Source organism: Cordyceps javanica, chromosome 1, assembly GCF_051103115.1.
Source record: "Cordyceps javanica chromosome 1, complete sequence".
NCBI lineage: Eukaryota > Fungi > Ascomycota > Sordariomycetes > Hypocreales > Cordycipitaceae > Cordyceps > Cordyceps javanica.
In genome coordinates this window covers 1,835,127-1,847,927 of record NC_139295.1, presented here as the reverse complement: position 1 = coordinate 1,847,927, position 12,801 = coordinate 1,835,127, and the positions used below count along the sequence as shown (strand labels likewise).

The 12,801-nt window shown below is 53.9% G+C and overlaps 5 protein-coding genes across 5 annotated transcripts; 3 read left to right on the top strand and 2 right to left on the bottom strand.

Moving 5' to 3' along the window:
* Window positions 1–343: 343 nt before the first annotated feature.
* V2A60_000579 (ubiquitin-2 like Rad60 SUMO-like-domain-containing protein) lies at window positions 344–2,213 on the bottom strand (the record flags this gene model as incomplete). The annotated part of the gene is made up of 2 exons (XM_083251948.1): window positions 344–1,676; window positions 1,771–2,213. 2 exons carry the CDS (start codon window positions 2,211–2,213, stop codon window positions 344–346), a joined length of 1,776 nt encoding a protein of 591 aa, XP_083108074.1.
* A 563-nt stretch (window positions 2,214–2,776) lies between these two features.
* Window positions 2,777–3,194, top strand: V2A60_000578 (U4/U6-U5 snRNP complex subunit LSM6; the record flags this gene model as incomplete). Its single annotated transcript, XM_083251947.1, has 3 exons — window positions 2,777–2,882; window positions 3,006–3,119; window positions 3,169–3,194. 3 exons carry the CDS (start codon window positions 2,777–2,779, stop codon window positions 3,192–3,194), a joined length of 246 nt encoding a protein of 81 aa, XP_083108073.1.
* Window positions 3,195–3,271: 77 nt separating this feature from the next.
* On the bottom strand, window positions 3,272–4,237 carry V2A60_000577 (S-adenosyl-L-methionine-dependent methyltransferase; the record flags this gene model as incomplete). Its single annotated transcript, XM_083251946.1, has 4 exons — window positions 3,272–3,657; window positions 3,704–3,789; window positions 3,838–3,848; window positions 3,896–4,237. 4 exons carry the CDS (start codon window positions 4,235–4,237, stop codon window positions 3,272–3,274), a joined length of 825 nt encoding a protein of 274 aa, XP_083108072.1.
* Window positions 4,238–8,301: 4,064 nt separating this feature from the next.
* Window positions 8,302–9,436, top strand: V2A60_000576 (uncharacterized protein; the record flags this gene model as incomplete). Its single annotated transcript, XM_083251945.1, has 4 exons — window positions 8,302–8,488; window positions 8,736–8,764; window positions 8,870–9,013; window positions 9,092–9,436. 4 exons carry the CDS (start codon window positions 8,302–8,304, stop codon window positions 9,434–9,436), a joined length of 705 nt encoding a protein of 234 aa, XP_083108071.1.
* A 1,003-nt stretch (window positions 9,437–10,439) lies between these two features.
* V2A60_000575 (Cys/Met metabolism PLP-dependent enzyme-domain-containing protein) lies at window positions 10,440–11,780 on the top strand (the record flags this gene model as incomplete). The annotated part of the gene is made up of 2 exons (XM_083251944.1): window positions 10,440–10,673; window positions 10,743–11,780. The coding sequence occupies 2 exons, from the start codon at window positions 10,440–10,442 to the stop codon at window positions 11,778–11,780; spliced, it is 1,272 nt and encodes a 423-aa protein (XP_083108070.1).
* Between the last annotated feature and the right edge of the window lie 1,021 nt (window positions 11,781–12,801).

Here is a 12,801-nt window from a genome sequence, read left to right as displayed (position 1 = left end):
ATGACAATACGCATGATTGATGTCGAGAATATTCGGAAAGAAACGTCAAGGAGCAGAAAGGTACAGGGAGCGGGACAGAACGCAGAACGCTGCGGCGGGTATATATCGTTTTTATGCCCTCTTTTTTCCCACTTTTGCATGTATGGATAACTACCCAAATAAAAAGTTGCCTGCTCAACCATTTTCCCCTTTCCGCGTTGCGCCTAGAAAACTAAAACCCAAAACTCGAAACTGAAACCAAAAAAAAAGAAAGAAAAATGCAAAGACTGTAAAGCAAAAAGAGGGAGGGAATAAAGGGCTACGTAAAAAGAGAAGGAAAAAGAAAAGGCAGAGGAGGTCTCGTTCATTTGACGTGCACCTCTATCGTATCCATGTCTTCAATGTCGGCGTCCTCCATCGTCGCGTCCTCGTCCAGCCTCATGCCGTCGAACCACAGTCCCACGTCTGCCGCCTCGGGCACGTCGCGCTGGGCGCGAAACGCGGCGACCAGCGTCTGCGCCGTCGTCTCGGGGAGCACCTTGAGCTTGACCGGCTCACCGCCTTTTGCCTTGAGTATGATGCGCAGCATGGCGGCCTGCGCGTCATCCGCCGCGCCGCCCTCGCCTCCATGCTCGCCGCCGTACGGTTCTGCCGCTGCCGCCGCCCCCGTCTCGTCCTCGTCGTCTGACAGCTCCCGCCGTCTGCGGCGCTCCTCCTCGTGCTCCATCTCGGCGAACAGCGCGGGTGTCCACGCCTGCATGTGGATGCGCGTGCGGCTCTCGTTGAAGCCGTCCCGCGTCTGGCCCCCTCCCGTGCTGGCTTCCACGACCGTAGCGGTGACGGCGCCGCCACTGCCGTGGCCGGTATCAGCAGCGGGCCGGATGCCGAGGCTCAGCAGCGTGGAGGTCATGTAGACCTTTTTGCGGCGCCAGGTGAGGACCACGTCCTCGTCGCGGTCGAGCAACCCGCGCAGGGGCACGTTGTGCCGGTGCTGCAGCGCGGTCCAGGTATCGCGCACCATGCGCAGCGGGCGGTCGAAGTGGTACTTGACCAGGCACATGCGCGCGCCCGGCACCTCGGATGTGATGACAATGTCAATGATTTGCGCGGCCTTGTCTGCCGGCTCAGTGGCCACCGGAGCTGGCGACGATAGCACCGTTCCTGAGGGTTGTTGCTGCGGCATGAGTGTGGATGGTGATGATGTCGCGGTAGCTGCCTGCCCCATCAGCTTGTCGCGCTGCTCCTGCGCCTTGCGCACGTATTCTGCAAACTCGTCGTCGTCATCAAGCGCGTCGGCATCCAAATCCAGGTCCAGCATAGTTGGGGCTTCATCTAGAACTTCGGCTGAAGAGGCGGCGGCGGCGGAGGCGGCAGAAGCAGAAGCAAAAGTAGTGCCAGTCTCGGGCTCGGAATCCGAGTCGAGAAGTATGACTTGTGATCCGGCGGGCGGCGCCGCACCGAGCCGGCCGGTCCGCGATCTTGTATTATATGTCGACGTCGATGCGCCGCTGCTGTGTAGTGAGGTGCTGAAGAGAGCAGGCGTCATGGAGCGATCGGGGGCCAGGGAGCGCATGGCACGCATCGTTGGCGATCCCTGTGTCGATTCCGTGCTATCGAGGTCGACGTCCTTATGTTTGGTCTCCGAAGCTGATCCATCGCGACGGACTCGTTTTGAAGGTGGCGGCGTGACGAGTTCTCTATTTCTCAAGAAAGGTGTCAGCTCCCCGCACACATCCCAACATAGTGTTTCTCTCTCTTCCTCCATCGCTAAAGGGGTATAAAAATGCTCACCTGTTGCTCTCTTCCTGCGTAGCCAGAATAACTTCTTCAGATAGTTCCGACATTTGTCTAGCCGTAGGTGTGGTCGCCTGTTCGCCGAGCGACTGCCCCTCGTCGCCTTCGTCAACGGAATGCTTGCTGCCCGCCGACGCTCTCCTGCGCGTCTCCTCCTCCTCTTGCTTCTGAAGCTGTCTGCGCCGGCGCCGTTCGCGATCCGCCTCGACAATCGGCGCCATCTCCTTGGCGCGGCGGAAAAGCGCCAGCGTGTCGTCCTCCTCCCCCTCGTTCTCGACGCCGCCTCGCCCGTCGCCCGCGCCGGTCAAGGTTTGCAGGGTGGCATCCTTTCCGGTACTGCTGCCGCTGCTGCCGCTCGGCGTGTGCTTCGGCCCCCGCGCGCTGCGTAGCGCCGTCGGTTTAAAGGGCAGCTTCTTCTTTATCGCCGTTAGGTCGGCCATGGCGTGCGCGCCTGTGGTTTCGTTACGATACTACTTGGTGGTAGGCAAAAGCAAGGAGAAGAGAAAGTTTGGACGCCACTGTAAGAAACAATAAAAGGGGAAAAGAAAAAAAAGAGAGAGTTAAGAAGAAGCCATAGCCAGTGAGCAATGTAGCAGAAGCAGAGAGCGGTAATTTTCGTTGTTTTCCGCTAAAAAGAGAATCCTCGAGATCATCAAACCACCAGCAATAAACAAGTCGGCTTGTAGATCCTCAGTGCACAGAAGGCATGCTGGCGCTAACTGAGAAGCACTGGGTGGTAGTTGTACCGATGTACCTGGTGTGAATCTGCGCACTCTTCCAACGGGTGCGAAAATCGGCGGTACCCACATCCAATTCTCTCACCAGGGCCATGCTACAACCCCAAAATTGAGCCTCTCACCCATCCACATCTGCGATTTCGTCCATCTTCATCCCAGTTACGGCTTCCTAGCTGACTATTTGGCTTACGTTTCAAAGCCCACATCATCTGCAATTGCACAAGCACCAACCAAGCACGCCAGCCCCAGCAGAGTACAAAAAAAACATGGAAAACGGCGCACAGGGTGAGGGCAAGGACCCCTCCAGCTTTCTCGGCGACATCATCGGCAACCCTGTCATTGTCAAGCTCAACTCGGGCGTTGTATACAAGGGTGAGAGCATATTCCATTTCCCGTTGTTCTCTTTCGCTTGGTTCTCCTTTTCTGTATTTCGAGCCAAGGGAGCGGACGGCAACTGAGGGTTGACTTCACCGGCATCAACTGACGCCCTCACAGGTGAACTCCAGTCTGTGGATGGCTACATGAACATAGCGCTAGAAAAGACACAAGAATTCGTGAACGGTGTCAAGAGAAGAGAGTATGGCGATGCTTTCGTGCGCGGAAACAATGGTAAGCTTTTTCAACAAAACCGCGAGAATGGCGTTTAACAAAATTACAGTTATGTATATCTCTGCAGATTCATGATTCATGTAATATATCTGAATAAAATATGTTCAGCGAAGCTGGTATACGCTGTACATTGAATCTCTTCCAATAGGCGACTATAGACGCGACGTCCATGCGTAGAAGGTATGCCCGTGAAACGCAATCTCTCCATCATCGTTCCATTCGCCGTCACTGTCCCTGATAGCCGTGTTGAATTTGGCCACAAATGCTTCACGGTCAGCTCCCTCCAGAATAGAAACCTGGCTCAGTGTATTGATGCGATCCCACAGAGCGTCAGGTTTTAACCATAGAGTAAACGGCACTGACGCGGTTGCGATTGGGGTCGAAAACATGGGAGTGGCATTCTTTGCCTGCCGCTCGAACACTAGTGGCCATTTTTCATCACGGAAGCGGCCCGGACCCATATCTGGCAGTTGAAGGATCTGCCTCTTGATCAAATTTTCCCATTCGGTCGATGTTGTCCACGAAGCTGGCTGGTTGTCTTTCAATTGTTAGTCTACATCTATTCTACTCGAAGTTGCACATACAGTTTTCAATGTTCCAGACCAGAGCAAGCTTGCCACCTGGTTTCAAGACGCGATGAATCTCAGACAGCGCTTCTTCATTATCGAACCTTACAACAATGAGATGTAGACATGAAAAACGGGTGCTTGCTTCTTACCAGTGGAAAGCCTACGCATCGTCAGTAAAGGCGCAGGTGCAACTCTTCAAGGCCATACCTGAGCCACGGTAATTCCGTCTGACCAGGCATCAGGTAGCCCGAGACTATTGGCCAAGCCATCTCGCACATCAATACCAAGATTCTTGTCAAGAAGGGTATTGCGCATCGACGCGACAGGCTCAACCGCAACAATCTCGAAGCGCTCGTCTCGGGCTGCTATAACCTCTGTGAACTTGCCAGTCCCTGCCGCAATATCGACAATGCGAGCATTCTTCCTGCCTACAAGTCCCAGATTCCGAATAATTTCATCGACAATCTCGGGTCTATAAGACGGCCGGTATGCATCATACGCGCCGGCGTTCTTGAAACCAGCGGCGGCGTCTGTAACAAAATTAGGCATCATGTAGGGTAGCGTGTGGGTTGCGTAATGGAGAGAGCAGTTGTGAGCGATAATCTGTTGGATATCTGGGACAAACGAGTTTATATTATTGCAAATGCAAAGTAGTTGGTTCGTAAATTCCACCGAGATTCCCGATGTGTCGTTCGGCTCCGAATGGCAAGACGTTGTGAGGGGCAAATAGTTGTCGTGGTTATCCACCTGGTGCCATGGCTAGGAACTCGGCAACACTAGAGTGCTGGCCAATGACAGCCACGACATTATGTGCGGTGAGGTCACTTTCGATCGCCTCTCAAAGCGTAGTTGACTCGGAAGAAAATTGTATCGCCGTGGCCCTAGCGTAAATCCTTTGGTCTGGGTTTCTGTAGCTTGTTCGGTGTTCGCGCTTCCTCTGTTGGTCTTGAGGCCTCTTCACTGGGACGCACTGAGGGGTGAAGCTCGAGACGCGTCCCCAGAGACCCAGCTGGAAGTATTTCGAACCCCGATTCGGTACACCTAGTACGAGTATTGGCAAACACTTCGGCCGTTCCATGAGGGACGGGCTCAGAGTCAAGGTCCAGGGCTGGTTCGCCGGCGGGTAGCGGCCAAGCATCGCTGGCAGTTTGGATACTGCTCCAGCGACGCCGAGGCTCGCCCTGAGCACAGCTTACAGGGCAATTGGTTCCTTCGGATCTTGACGGTAGGAGTAAACTGTTGGAGCCTACTCCGTCAAGAGTGGTTGACTCGCTCAAGTGCTGCTCTGACAGGGTTGACCTCTTAAGAGTCCTTGAGAACGATGGAATGGGCTGCGCCAAACCTTTTCCTTTGCTGGGGGTTCCGTCTGAGATATTTGTGGACGAAAGTGCTCTGCGAGTCACAGTAGTGCCGTCCACCGAACTATCATCCGTCGCAATGGCGCATGATGCGGCCTGACTTGGAGCGGGAGTGTTTGGTCGAGAAATCCATATTTCATCGACCTCAATTCCGCTCTGTATCGCTCGGGAGCCAAAGGGTATGTCGTTAACGGCAGGTATTTCAATGCCCGATTGTTGCATCTCTGTGAGACGGGCGCGTTTCTCTTCATCGAGCAGCTCGTACCGGCGTACGATGTGGTTTGTTCGCCAGAGTTTGAGGAAGCCGATGATGAAGACGATAGCTATTAAGCAGGCCAGAACCTTGATAAAAGAAAGATCAGTGATGAAAGAGGCGAAAGCGCATATCGAGGATTACGAACAAAGGTCAGTTTCTGCCAAAGCTCCCATCCAATAAAGAAGGCCATCATCACAGTGCGGACCTCGAGACTCCGACTGCTAAACAGTGGCACAATTGAATCAGCGATGAGACGGCCAGGAGTTATCTTGTCGCGTGTACCTAGCCCGAATAGATGGAGAAATAAGAGAAAAGAAAAGAGAAGAAAAAAAAAAAAATCGAAAATGGCTCTTTGGCTACCAACAGGAAAGAGCGCGCGGCATGGCCTTTGAGCCGTTTGTGTCACGTCAAATGGCTCCAGATTGAGCGGCGCACTGATCAGACAGGTGATGCTAAACGCCATTCCAGGGATGAGGCTGGACAATGTGCTACAGATTTACGAGCGGTAGATACGAGGATCATTTTACTTGGGTACAAACTGTAGCGGCTTCTGCAGCCAAATAAAGGCCGTTTGCGAACATAGTAGGAGCGTTGCACAGAATATACGATGACTATTCTGAGACATGGTGATTCAGAGCAAGGTGGATTCTATTCGGACGAAGATGAGCGGAGGGGGCGGTTTGGAGACACCATGCTTTGATGATGAATGCTGGGAAGGATCAAGTACTTATAAATGCTCTATTGGGAAGGCTGTACGGTTGGATATGCTACCGCCTTGGCCTTGCCGCTTTGTTTGTCTCATGCTAAGTGATAGCTTAAAAACGGGGGCTTTGGCAATGGCAAAAACAGTACAAAATCAGTAGTTTCAATGTTGAAAACTTCATTGACATTACTTGGTATGCGCCAAGTGCTTTTGGTGGCTTACGATTTGCACATCATGTCGTCATGGTCCTTGAAGTGATGCAGAGCACACAGCCCGATTTGAAGTGCGGCTTACGGGGCGCAGAAGACGATTTTGACGGCCAATAAGTTACTCCAAGGCGAAATGGTGTGTGAATCTACAGGGGTATCATATCGATGGGACAGGGCCTAACTTGTACCTCTTACAGAATAGAGTACCTAAGTTAGGTACTTGCCAGTTACATACCTTAGAAGGAAGCTCGATCAGGCCACTCACTCAGTCATCTCTGCGTGTTTGCAATGAGTTAGGTTCGCACGCACGGTAGATAATTAATCACTTTCGCTTCAATGCACAGTGAATGCGTATTCGCATAACTACCAAGTACGGAGTACTGCACACCGACATGGATCCGAGAAACATGGCAGCATGGCATCCCAGCACCAGACCCACCTCCACACGGAGATTGAGGGAAACACCACTGACCAGTTCATCTGGATGCGATGCATTTCGGTGGTATGGCATCATGGATCTTCTGATGGATAAGTCAGGGTGTGTGTATGTGTGCCTTGACCTTGACGCTTGCCAATACAGAGTCCTTCCCCCAAAAAGGGCCGAAAAAGGCAATGGGGCAACGTGCGGTGATGAGTGATGCTAACTGGGCAAACAAGTTCAAGTTAGTTGGATTAGTTAGTCCCTAAAAAGTGCCTACCAAGGCACTTGGGTGTTTGGTGCTTTGTACTGTTGGCGCTGACATCGGGGAGGCCGGGAATACCGGGAGCCGTCTGGTGTCTGAGTCGGGTACAAAGGAGCGCTGTAAAAAGGACGTGCGCAATGCCCAGGTTGGCGGTTTTACTTTGCCATGATGTATCATGTTTATGTAGGACCATGCGTAATTATTTTAGCTTTTGAGCTATGCGATGTCCGTCAGCAGAGAGAGCGACGAGTGGAGGGGTAACCAAGGAACCTAGATGCCCAGGTAAGAAGGTACCTTGGCTAATCGTAGAGTTGCGGTTGTGCCTGGTAATAAGTAGCGCCCAGCGACCACATGGAGTATTGGGAGTGGCATGATTGTATCGCATTAGCAAGGACCTGAAGCGTCAGCGGCCATCTCGTAGTCGTTTGCAAACGGGGATTTTTCCTCTCGTTTCGGTGATTTGCAGCGTATTGCAAGTACCCCGTAGAGTGAACTGTTTGAGTGGGATGATGGCGTGAGTGGTGCCCAAAGAACGCAGCAGCCAAGCAAGGTACGACCTACTAACTTAGTACTTACTTGACGGGCGTGGGTGGCGGCGCCCTGGAAACCTCGGGGATCGGCGCTGTAGTTCGGCACCGCGACGGATGCGCTACAGCGCAACAGCGTCATTCTTTGTTTGGAGGGCAGAGGGGTGGAGGGGAAAAAAGCGCAACCCCCACCTGTCGGTCCACCTGTAAAAATGAACGTCGGCCGAGGTAGGTTCCGGAACAAGACTGGGGAAAAAAAAAAGAGACCTACAAGCAGAGGGTAAAATCGGGAAAGAAACAAAAAGAACGATACTAGGGCAGAAAGAAAAGGAATAAAGAAGAAGGAGAAGGAGAAGCGGAAGGAGAAAAAAAATAGTGTCCCAGAGTGTGTTGCAATGATGTACCTGCGTCCTTACTTACAGATACCTCCAGCCTTGCCTACGTTAGCACCCAGTAGGTAGGTACTACCAGTACCTTAGCATGTTCTTAATGCTGACTGCCAGTACCTCTGATACAACCCCCCTGGTTCATCAGAGCACGCGCTCACTGTAAACAGTACGGAGTACCTGCCTGCCACACTGCCAAGGCCCCACCACTTACCACCTCGTCGGCAACCCCAGCGTACCCATCTTTTCAATCACCCAGAACTCTCCGTCGCGCATTCTCCGGTTTGATTTGCATTTCCTTCCCAACGACGATCCCCGTTACATATCTTTCTGGTGTCTCTTCTTCTCTTGCTTCCCTGTCTTGCATCCTCCAGCTCTTCCATACAGACTTATCAGCCGGAAGATAGCCAAGCAAATTTCGGATATTTCACACGCCATTCTCTGCATTCACATATCGACGTCATTCTCCTAGCCCAGCTCTGGTCGCAAACATGCCCATCCGAAACCCTTTCGCCCGTCGCCCCGAGGTCGCCATCCCCAACAACGAAAATGAGCGCCCAGGTCAAGAAAACAACTCTCCTGGCTTCGAGAGAGTCGACACCGTTGGCTCCAAAGCCTCCTCCGCCATGAGCATTCGCAGCAGCAAGAGTCATGATAACGGCGAATACAAGATGAGTGGTACGTCCAGCCCACACCACGACGCACCAGTCGCGGCCATTGAAGTTGCGTTTGTATCCAATGCAAAGAGACCATAGTCTCTTGCTGATTTCTTCTTGTGTTGCTACGAACCACGCAAAGGCGACTGAGTCAGCAAAGGCCTGCACTACACCTGCCCTCTGGTTACGCTCGCCGAAGCAACCAATCCACATCTTTCTCATATACTTTTCTGTGATTGCTTCTTATGCTGACAATTTGCGCAAAATAGTCGTCAATGATAGCGGCATCTACCTGCCTGTACGTGGGCGTACTTGCCTGACCACCCCGAAATGCCCACCACCACCGTTCCTGGCCCATTGTCCTGCATATGTCTGTCCGTGCATGAGGCTAACCCTGCAGCAGCCATCCCCAACCGAGGAAAAGGGTCAGCATTGGCCCAAGAGACACCTGTCTTCACGCGCCTCAACAGACACCCGTAGCAGTTTTGGTGATATCGAACACTTTTCCATCTCTAGGGAATCCTTTGATTCGTACAGACGATCCTTCGTATGTGCCGCCCCTACTAGTGCGCCTATTGTCGCCGCTGAGGCGGCGCCAAGGTGGCTGAGACTAACATGATCACAGGACATCACTGCACGCTCTCCCATCAAGCACAGCAATGCGCCGGTGCGTCAGAGCCTAGACTCTGCCCGCTTCCCACGCCAGCAACGCTCTCTTCATCGCCAGATGGAGCGCCAGCCTCCCACCCCCGAGGAGAGCTTTGAGGATGTTGGCCTGGACGACAGCAAACAGCAGCCTCGCAAACGTGGATTCTTTGCCAAATTGACTGACAGCCAGGACAAGGATTCCTCGCCTTCTGCCATGCCTCGTTTTTTGATGGGTGGTCGCAAGCGTGGGCATAGTGGCCAGGGTGCCGAACTGGGCAGCGTCGAGCATACGAAAACACCAGCTACCAGCGAGGTACACTGACGTTTCTAATGAAAGAACCTAATAGGCGCGGATTTCAACTGTTTATATTTTTCTTCTTTCCGGAGAACTCTTTTCTGGTATTTACCGGCGTTTTTGGGTTGTGCTCTGGCTGGCTTGATGCCGCCATGGGCGGGCGAATGCATCAGGACGGAATTTGCCTAATAGAAGCAGCAATGAATCAATGAGGACTTGAATTAGCTGTCTCATGAGCATGTATAATGGAGACACTCGTTATTACTTGATACCTGCACAATGACATAACCTGATCTCGGAAAGATGCATATTGCGTGATGCTTCGAGTTGGTCAATTTTGATGGTGATGGCGGCCCGTTGGGTGCCCGGCTCCGTGGTCATGATCAGTATCGGACATTAGGCGAAGTGGCCTCACTGGCTCGTGATGCCCCTTTATCCTTGTTTCCTGTCTCGGGAGAACGCTCAATGTCTGCTTCCGCTTGCCGCCCAAGCTCCGTTTAAGGCTCACCCTGAGGACCGATGACGGACGGTACGGAGCCATTCCCGTACCCACAACAACACATGTGGCACGGCTTGCCTCGTCGCGGGGCTAGCGCATCATCACCTGCTGTCTTGGAGTGGGTTTTCTACCTCCCTAGGACAACCTACCCTGCCTGTTCAATCTGGCCGGTGTTGGGGGGGATTCAGGTGCAATCAAGGTGGAGGTTTGTGTCTATCGGAGGGGCAGGGACCACCGGCGATGGCGAGCTTGTACTGCCCCGCCAGTAACCAGTTGACATTCTCTTGCACATTGCGCCCTTTGACAACAACAAGAGTGGAATTTTCCTGTCAGTACAGTGAGTTTGATATTCCATTATCGGAGCTGCGTGTTCATTTCGCAGCGGTATAAATTGTGATTGGCCTCTTTGCTGTGACTCAATTCCCCAACCGGTTACCACTCTAGCTCGCGGATCTGGTACAAAAGTGTGAGCGCAGCATCGTCTGTCCAGTTTCGACAAATCAACCACGCCTTCCTCCGAAACTCGTCGAAATGGGCGAACAAGACCACAAGGATACTGGGCTCTCGCTACCCTCACGCCCCCTCCACGGAGCCGATGACACCTCCAACCCCCAAGAAGTGACCGGCCTCTCGCTCTCCTCGCGCCTTGTCCATGCCGACGATGGCATCTCTACGCACCGGGCCGTTGCACCGGCTATGCACGTTAGCACGACATTTCGCTACAGTGACGACCCAGAGACGCTTCAGCCTGAAGTCTATACCAATGCAAGAACCCTTCCGGCGGAGTCCCCAACACCATTGCCCGTTGTCAACACTGACAGTTGCCCGTCTTAGCCTGACGCTCCATTAGACTCGCACGTATACTCCCGCTTCACCAACCCCAACACCACCCGCCTCGAGGCGATCCTGACCTCGGTGCTCGGCGGCAAGGCCCTCACCTATGCCTCGGGCCTGGCCGCCTTCCACATGATGCTCGTGCGCATCAATCCAAAGCGTATCGCCATCGGCGACGGCTACCACGGCTGCCACGGCATCATTGACATTCAGGCGCGCCTGACGGGTCTCCAGAAGCTGCCCCTCGACTGCGACCCCTCGGAGCTGCAGCCAGGCGACATCATCCACGTCGAGACACCGCTCAACCCGACCGGTGAGGCCCGCGACCTGCAGCACTACGCCGACAAGGCGCACGCAGCCGGCGCCTACCTGACTGTCGACGCGACGTTTGCGCCCCCACCACTGCAGGATCCCTTTGCGCATGGCGCCGATATTGTCATGCACAGCGGCACAAAGTACTTTGGCGGCCACTCGGACATGCTATGCGGCGTGCTGGCCCTCAGCCCGCGGCTGCCCGCCGACGACTGGTTCCCGGCCATGCTGTACGAGCGCGCCATCCTCGGCTGCGTCCTCGGCAGCATGGAGGGCTGGCTGGGCCTGCGCTCGCTGCGAACCCTGGAGCTACGCGTGCTGCGCCAGAGCCGCACGGCCACGGGGCTCGTCGCCTGGCTGGCGGCACAAGGCCGCGACCCGGCGTCCCCCGTCGGCGCGGTGGTGGACCGCGTCACGCACGCCAGCCTGCAGCCTGAGGCGGCCGACGAGACGAGCTGGCTGCGGCGGCAGATGTCCGGCGGTTACGGCCCCGTCTTTTCCGTCGCCATGAAGAGCGAGGCCGCGGCCAGGCGGCTGCCGAGCAAGCTGCGCCTCTTTCACCACGCCACGAGCCTCGGCGGCGTCGAGAGCCTGATCGAGTGGCGCGCCATGACGGATAAGACGGTGGCAAGGAACCTGCTGCGCGTGAGCGTCGGCGTCGAGTCGGAGGAGGACCTCAGGGCTGACCTGGAGCAGGCTTTTGCGAAGCTGGCGGCCGAGGTGTGAAGGAATTGCAGACGGAAACGGGATGATGGCGATGATGGCGGTAGATGATCAGAGGTAATATACAGACAGGTTCAAGTTTCAAGTTTTCAGACCAATTTCCCTTGCAATGGGAACATCCACTTCGATCCCACCTAAGAAGCCCACCTAAGCCCCCCCAACGTTGAGCACCAGGAAACCTGCCGTTTGTAAAATAGGAACCCTTATTGTTGTCAAAAAAGAAATACGAACGAATCATTCCTAAAAGCGTATCTCCTGGAACCTGGCATTATCAACACACGTGTATAGAAACGGTATGCCACCTGAATGTTGCGCTTGTGGTGGTGTGGCTTACAGCCCATTGAACTCGCCACATGGTTCGCTCGACTCAATCACGTTGTAGACCCCGCATAAAAGCAGCTGCGAGTATCGAGTAAATACGAGGAAATACATGATCTGAATTTGTGAACGTTAAAGCGCTGCGTCTGGGAAAACTCCCCCTCCCCCATTCTTCTTCATTATTAGAAGTGCGCAATGTAAGGATTCGGAGTCACCTCCAAAGCAGCTACATTACAAGAGCACTACACTAGCGACAAGCTTGGCTGATATAACAGTGACTCGATGTTTTTCGCAATATTGAAAAATATTTCTCGAACAAGACAATGAAAAATAAGCACCCCTCCCCGAAATCATAGGGCAGTAGAAGCCACCCACCCTCTTCTGTGTGCATCTGGGTCAGAAGACTTGTGACCCCGCCGTACTCGGCCACTCGTAGCCACTGGGCCTCAATCTCGTTTGGACCGCCGAACCTCCACCGACCATCGGCGACAAAACAACCAAGGGTTCACCCATACACCAACTGCTCTGAAGGACAACACCCCTGACGAGAGTAGTTACCCCTCTCCCTCTATTTTGTTCGAGATTGCAGCACTGCGATGGTACTGTACTCCCGGTGGCCATGTCCCGAGAGTCTGCCGCCACACCTCCCCCCCATCTTAAATCCATTCAAGCCTCGGACGGAAGGATGGGCAGTTGTTAATCTTCG